The sequence below is a fragment of the Octopus bimaculoides genome, chromosome 1 (assembly GCF_001194135.2).
Source record: "Octopus bimaculoides isolate UCB-OBI-ISO-001 chromosome 1, ASM119413v2, whole genome shotgun sequence".
Classification (NCBI taxonomy): Eukaryota; Metazoa; Mollusca; class Cephalopoda; order Octopoda; family Octopodidae; genus Octopus; species Octopus bimaculoides.
This window is the reverse complement of record NC_068981.1, coordinates 148,033,711-148,041,193: the sequence shown is the minus strand read 5'-3', so window position 1 is coordinate 148,041,193 and position 7,483 is coordinate 148,033,711. Positions and strand designations below refer to the sequence as shown.

The window sequence follows — 7,483 nt, the reverse complement described above, 5'->3', positions numbered from 1 at the left end:
CGAAATTTTGAAATTGAGATTTTTGAAAATTTTTTTTCAGAATCGGAATCTCCATAGCCTAAAACGTGGGATTCCGTAAAAAAAAAAAAATAATAAGGGGGGGAAAGGTAGAGATTGTTCCCTTTACCACCATTTGACAACTGGTATTGGTTTGCTTACGTCCCCGTAACTTAGCTGCTCAGCATTATACACCGATAGAATAAATACCAAACTTTAAAAATATAAATTTTGAGGTCGATTTGTTCGACGAAACAGTTCAAGGCGGTGTCCCGCGATAGCTGCGGACCAATGACTGAAACAAGGAAAAGATATAGATTTCTCAACTAATTATTTCTAATAAGTTGTGTTGTTATACTGTGGAATTAACTATAATGTCAGCCTAAATAGGGGTTTTCTTTTTGTTTAATTAAATACATCAAGTAGAAGGGAAGAATCAAGTATTTCCGGTCCGGTCTCGTCACTATTTACGAGAATAAACGAGATTTTGCCAATAAAGTTTTACAAACGAGACTTTGAACTAGCCTCTTTTTGGATTATCCTGTGTGCAAGTAAGTCTCACGTGGAATGTTGCTGGCTTATTTAAATTGATTTTTACCTGTTATATTTATTTTAAGTCTGTTTAATTGATTACATATTAATCTATTTTAAACATATTTACTAATTTGGATATTTGTATAGTCATATCTTGTTAAAATATCAGATAAAATAGTAAAAAATATCACGCTTATTTGTCACTGATGGCGCCATGTTGCCTCATTTTTCTTAAAAAGCTGAAAACTGCAAAAGCAATTCTTTTTTGAACGATAAGATTAGGCTATATAAACCTAAGGTCGATTTTATTTAGTATAGCTTTGCTTTTACAATTATTTGTAGATATGATATCTATATATATATATGCAGTATTAAGATACACGGATTCCAGATACGAGAATTTAGTAAACGTGGTTAACTCGTGTCTCGCTCGTAACAACCTGATTCCCCATAATTTTTCATATCCTTTTGATAAATACCACCCTCTTTATCATTTAATTTTAAAATACTATATGGAAAACAAATTGCAGTTATTCCATTTCATTTTTGGGGAATCGTATTGTCTAAAATTGAATAATTTACATTTCTAAATCCGCTAGTACCGGTTAAATTGCCGATCCATAGCACCTAAGAAAAAGTAATTAAAAATGAGGAACACGTAATTAATCTTTATAATATATATTGGGCGATCTTACGATACTAGTACCGAAGATCGGCCTTGGTATCGTAAGATCGCCCTATATTGAGACATAACGAAGTTATTTTGATGTCTGGAATCTCGATTTTTTTTTTTTCTGGAAAGTGAAATTTTCTCTTTGATCACTAAGATTCGTAATTTAAGTTAGCAAATACTTCTATAAAATAGGCATGTACCTCAGCCCCCACCCCAAGCTTCCGATATTCATTAAACGGCACGGTTCTTCCGAAAATCCGTGTTGCTGTAAATACCATGTGGTTTAAGTCCTTAATGAAGCTTTAAAGGGACTTAAATTTGCGTAAGTACACCCGGTGTTTAGAGTTAAGGTTTTTGTTACGCCGAAAACGGGCGATGTGTGTATTTTTTACCCCTGCCCGTCATTTGCTTAAAAGGTATTCCTTTGTGAATTTAGCGTAAATTCAACCAAAATACAAACACGAGTGTCAGTAAAGTTTGTATAAGAATACTTGAACCTGTCTCTTTCGAGATAAAATAAGTGGCATTGCTGGTAAGAACCTCATAGCTAAACAATAAAATCTTTATTAAAAAATTTTTTTACATAAAAAAACTATAATTTTAGGAGAGTATTGTAGTTCGTTTGAAGCATTGTGTATTGTTTGTAAAGAATAAAAAGTTTTGAATGGTACAACAATGCACTATAATACAAAAAATGGACTATATACCTGTTGTAATTTAGTTATCATTAGTCCGATGATATTTCGGAATACAATTCCTTCATCATCGGACTAAAATATAATTTGTTTATTTCGAAGAAATTAGTGACGTTCATGTTTGTATTTTCATATTGGTTTTCGATATGAAGGATTGTCCGTTAAAGTGAAACCTGGCAAAGTACTTAACTGCATTTCAGTTAGTAAATCTTGAAAAAAGTGTGTTGTGGGTGCAGATGTGGTTAAGAAGCTTCTCAACCATGTCTTGGATTCGTTCTGCAGGGCTTGCAAGTGTCTTCTGTAGTTCCTGACCAACCAAACCATTGCAAGTGAATTTGATGATGGAAACTGAATGGAAGCTTGTAGTGTGTATGTGTGATATATATATTTGTGCGTATCTTTGTCCAGACACCGTGTGATGCTTGAGATGAGCAGAGCAGCCGTCACACGGACTAGGTTTGTTTCCGTAATTGTGCAAAAAAAAAAAACTTTAGGCCATGTGGAAATATTACCTTGCTTAGAAACAAGTGAGGGTTGCCGTCATGAAGCACATCTGGGTGTAGAATATCTGCCTCAAATTCTGTGTGACCCATGGGAGCGTGAAAAAGTGGAAATTAGATGTTATGTGTGTATATATAAAGAGAAGATCGTTAATATTGGGGCCCTGTCTTGCATTCCTCAAAATACGGGGGGAGATAATGAAGGCATTCTGCAAGCTTAGAAATATAAAATGAAAGTATTGTCACAAAAGATGAACAAAAACAGTTGTGTATTGATAAAATTTATATTTATTCAGTTGAAAGTGTGGCTCATATAGAATACTTTTCTTCTACCTTTATACTTGCAGCATCTTAATTTGTAACTATCTACAGCAGTATGGAAATTGTAGTTTTTAACAGGATCACATTGTATGAATTTTTATTTCATGCCATCACTAACAATATTCGTGTTTGAAAGATTCCTTGTTGAGTAAACATTTCACAGCCTAGGACATGTTTGTCAATTGACTTCAGAAAATAGTTTCGTTCATAATTTCAAGTTTTCGTCATTTCACCCTTGATTTACAACTGAATTCCAATATTGCAACATTACGCACCAGTATAATGTTGTTAGCTATACTAGTCTAGGTTAAATTAACATTCCTCTGATTACATTGATTATTAATGAAAGTAACCTAATTGAACCCATATTTAATTTCAGAAACCCATCATGGAAAACTGGGATGCTGAAGCTGCACCGGCGCCTGAACTGCCAGAAATCAAACTGTTTGGAAAATGGTCTCCAGACGATGTGCAAGTTAATGATATCAGTTTGACTGTAAGTGTAATAGTATAACTGACAATTGGTTCTAATTAAGAAATAAAACTTGTAATCTGCTAAATAAATATTGTAGTCAAGCATCATTCTTATTTCTTTACTGCCCACAAGGGGCTACACACAGAGGGGACAAACAAACGGATTAAGTCGATTATATCGACCCCAGTGCCTAACTGGTACTTATTTAATCAACCCCAAAAGGATGAAAGGTAAAGTCGACCTCGGTGGAATTTGAACTAAGAACGTAGTCACAGACGAAATACCACTAAGCATTTTGCCTGGTGTGCTTTTGATTCTGCCAGCTCGCTCGCCGTCAAGCATCATTCTTGTTAATTTCTTTCATTTAATAGATGAAGGGAAATAAACTTCCAAACTTGGTCCTATTATTCTTTGCACCACCACCACAAGCCCAGTGACATTAATATGAAAGTTAAAGCATGAAGTATAATCATATAAAATTAGCAAAATTCCTGTTTTGAATCAATTAGTACTCTCAAAAGTCCAGCTCTTATAAATTTCTGTCACTAATCATGTTAAGAAAGGATGATTTTTTTTTCCCCACTGAAATCAGATGGTTGTTTTGATAATTTTCCTTTTTTCTTTAATGTTGTGCAGTTATCTTATGCAAAATAAAAACTGATTGTATTTGTATGAGATGGCTGACATTGTAATTTTTTTCTTAATGAAATTCGGTGGCACGTAAAAAACACCATTTGAGCGTGGTCGTTGCCAATACCACCGGACTGGCCCCCGTGCCGGTGGCACGTGAAAAGCACCCACTACACTCTGGGAGTGATTGGCATTAGGAAGGGCATCCAGTTGTAGAAACTCTGCCAGATCAGATTGGAATCTGGTTCGCCAGTCCCCAGCCAAATCGTCCAACTCATGCTAGCATGGAAAGCGGACGTTGAGTGATGATGAAACGAAATTAATACAATGTTGTCATCTTTATACGTTGTTTAAAGTTGATGTGTTTTATAATTTTTGAGCACTTGTGTAATATGTGATTTTTTTCTTTTCTTTTCAAGGATTACATTGCAGTGAAGGAAAAATATTCTAAATATTTACCCCATAGTGCTGGCAGATACCAATTGAAAAGGTTCCGTAAGGCTCAGTGTCCAATTGTTGAGAGATTGGTTTGTTCTCTTATGATGCATGGACGTAACAATGGCAAGAAACTGATGACAATGCGTGTAGTAAAGCATGCTTTTGAAATCATTAATTTACTTACAGGAGATGTAAGTAAAGCTTTTAATATACTATAAATCCTTTAATTTTTTCGTAAATTGCTCTAATTTGTATATAGTTATAATAATTAGGTTCTTGCTAAAGTATATGAAAAATCGTCTTGTATTTTGAATTCATGATTTTGGTCTTTCATTAATGGATAGTCCATTGAACTTGATGGCTGTGTGAGAAATAATCTGGTTAAAGATTGGTTTTTGATAACCAGGTATGTGTGTGCAATCTTCATTGGCAGAAACCCATGTTGAATCCAGTTATGGGGGAGGGGTTGATAGAATTGTAGCTTGTGTTTTTAATTTTACCTTTTACATGTTTTAATCATTGTACTGTAGACACCACCTTGAAAGGTTTAATTCAACAAAATAAACCCAGTGCTAAGTTGGGGGATGTAAACAAACCAACACCTTTGGTCAGAAGGTGGTGGGAAACAAACACAGAAGAGTGGCTTCCACACAGTTTCTATCTACCAAACGTACTCACAAGGCATTGATTGGTCCATGGTGTCATGTAGTAGGATTGAACCTGAAACCACATGGTTGCAAAGCAGATTTCTTAATTACACATGCAAACTTCTCATGTTTTATTTTTGCTTGGTGTAAGCTATAAGTTGTGTCAACTGATATTGATAGTGGTTATGAGAGTGCATACGATAATTAGCAACTAGATTCATGAGATGCTTGCAGTTTAGAAGTGGGTAGTGGTGAGATATATGATATATCACTGTTATAGAAGTGGAGATTGTCCAGTGTTATAGCACAATTGGTGGAGATTGTGGATGACTAATTTTTTAAAATTTTAGTGTCTTTCACAAGTGCAACTTCTATTCTGCCAATTACCTCTTTGCTCTCATTGTCTCAAATAATCATATCTCAGTCACTTTGAAGGTGACTATTAGAAGAGCCATAGATCTTCAGAAGATCTGCATTTTGCCATCATCACAAGGTTTTTCTTCATTGCAAAAACAATGTTTAGTCCTTGTGGTTTCCTTTATTTTTATGGGCCATCTGGAACCACACGATGCCAGTATGGAAAACATGTTAAATGATGGTGATGATGAGTTGAACTCATGTTGAAGTACTATTCACATGTCTTAGGCAATAATGCTGCTAGACATGCAGACATTAGAGACCACTTATATCACAACTGTAAATCAGTTAATGTATTTCCTTTAACTGACTTCTGCTATAGTGGCTTCTGTACTTCCAAAATGTCAGGCTCCAAACTACCTGGTTTCTCTGGGGTTTTTTCCCCCTCACAGCCTCTTGTTAAACATCTTGTGAAATCGTATCCTTTTGAGAACCCTAGTCACTCCTATCCATGATTTTTGTATGAACACTAACTTGTAGAAGTTCAAGCTAAATATTGGTTTCATTGGTTAGGGAGGACATGTGAAGATCATGCAATATGAGAATAATTTAGAAAGTGATTAGAGACAATTTACATGGAACTTGTATTTTATTACCAATTTAATCAGTGACAATTCATTTACTACTTTCATGTTTTTCAAAGAAAGAAATCTTAGGTTTATTGGTCAGTAGAATTGGACTCATTATCTTTTGATTTATTTATAGATATCTTCATGTTTGGTGTGCTAAGTTCATATAAAGCTTTACTTGACAATGAAACTAAACATAAAATGCTGATTTCTTTTTCAGAATCCTCTACAAGTGCTGGTAGTAGCAATTATAAACAGTGGTCCACGTGAAGATTCTACCAGAATTGGGCGAGCTGGTACAGTCAGGCGACAGGCTGTAGACGTATCACCCTTGCGGCGTGTCAACCAAGCTCTTTGGTTGTTATGTACAGGAGCTCGTGAGGCTGCATTCAGGAACATAAAGACAATTGCAGAATGTTTAGCTGATGAACTCATAAATGCCTCTAGGGTAAGTTGATAATGCCACAAAATGGCTCATCTTCTCTTTGACATCATTCATAATTTAACACTTATTTGAACAGAGCCAATTTGAGTTATAAAAATCATTTTTATTTTCTGGTATACTTGAATTGATTAACCCTTATTTTTAGTCAAAAACTATTTACACCATTATTTTTCCATCCTATATATTATTTTATATTGCATCTGGCAGACAATAGCATTGTTTGCCAGATTTTGCACAAACTGGTCTCTAGTTCATTTCATCTATGTTAGTGATAGTAACAATGAATGTCTAACATATCTTGCATAGTTGAAATTAGCATGGCTGAGTGGTTCAGAAGTTTGCAATTATGGGGTTCCATTTTTGATCCTGCTGCTCAACATATTGATGAGGTTTTATACCATTGCTTCAAGTCAACTCGTGCTATGTCTGTGAAATTGCATGTGTAGAAGCTTGTCAGATGCTGGTTCAGCTATAAACGTTTTTATCATCGATGGCCAAACATTAATTGCCTCCCAGTTAGTAGAGAGTGTTTATCTCTTGGAGCTATAAATTCTTAAAAGTTTATTTAAAAATTGTGATATTTGATTGAATTCTGCATTTTGTAATTTGCATTTCATTTTGCTGTGTAATTTTCTGTTTTCGTATTCAGCATTGTTTATCTCTTTTTTTTAAAATCTATTTTCAGGGATCATCAAATTCTTATGCTATCAAGAAGAAAGATGAACTGGAACGAGTAGCCAAGTCCAATCGTTAAAATTTGTGTTTTGGTTGGAAATTTGGTATCAATAAACATCAACATGTGATTCTTGTTTCCTGTTGTCTATATAGTCCCTTTTGTATATGTATATATACATGCATTGCATTGTAAATATCCTGAAGCTTACTGGGTGTCCTACTTATTTGGTGCTGTATGAGATCAAAACAAGCTTGTTGCAACACTGTAGGTGTTTCTTAATTCTTAGTGTTAACAAACACCTATAATGTTGGGGTTAATTTAGATGTTGGTTATTGCTTCCAACCCGTTACGTAAAATGATAGTATTGAATGACAAAACCTTAAATTAAGTAGTATACAAGTGTTAAATATGTATATATAAAAAGACCTGCAGATAAGTTATGTCCCTTATATTGTCAGCTTTGTCT

The 7,483-nt window shown here is 34.6% G+C and overlaps 1 protein-coding gene across 1 annotated transcript; it reads left to right on the top strand.

Moving 5' to 3' along the window:
* Positions 1 to 433: 433 nt before the first annotated feature.
* On the top strand, positions 434 to 7,144 carry LOC106881044 (40S ribosomal protein S5). Its single transcript, XM_014931287.2, has 5 exons — positions 434 to 548; positions 3,100 to 3,216; positions 4,245 to 4,454; positions 6,117 to 6,344; positions 7,027 to 7,144. The coding sequence occupies exons 2-5, from the start codon at positions 3,109 to 3,111 to the stop codon at positions 7,093 to 7,095; spliced, it is 615 nt and encodes a 204-aa protein (XP_014786773.1). The 5' UTR covers positions 434 to 548; positions 3,100 to 3,108; the 3' UTR covers positions 7,096 to 7,144.
* Positions 7,145 to 7,483: the final 339 nt, after the last annotated feature.

What these genes read in the sequence shown, in the direction of transcription:
- LOC106881044 (XM_014931287.2), top strand. Translation starts at nt 3,109, where the DNA reads ATGGAAAACTGGGATGCTGAAGCTGCACCGGCGCCTGAACTGCCAGAA. An exon ending in TTAATTTACTTACAGGAGAT is followed by an intron (nt 4,455 to 6,116) that starts GTAAGTAAAGCT and finishes TTTCTTTTTCAG; the next exon opens with AATCCTCTACAAGTGCTGGT. An exon ending in AACTCATAAATGCCTCTAGG is followed by an intron (nt 6,345 to 7,026) that starts GTAAGTTGATAA and finishes ATCTATTTTCAG; the next exon opens with GGATCATCAAATTCTTATGC.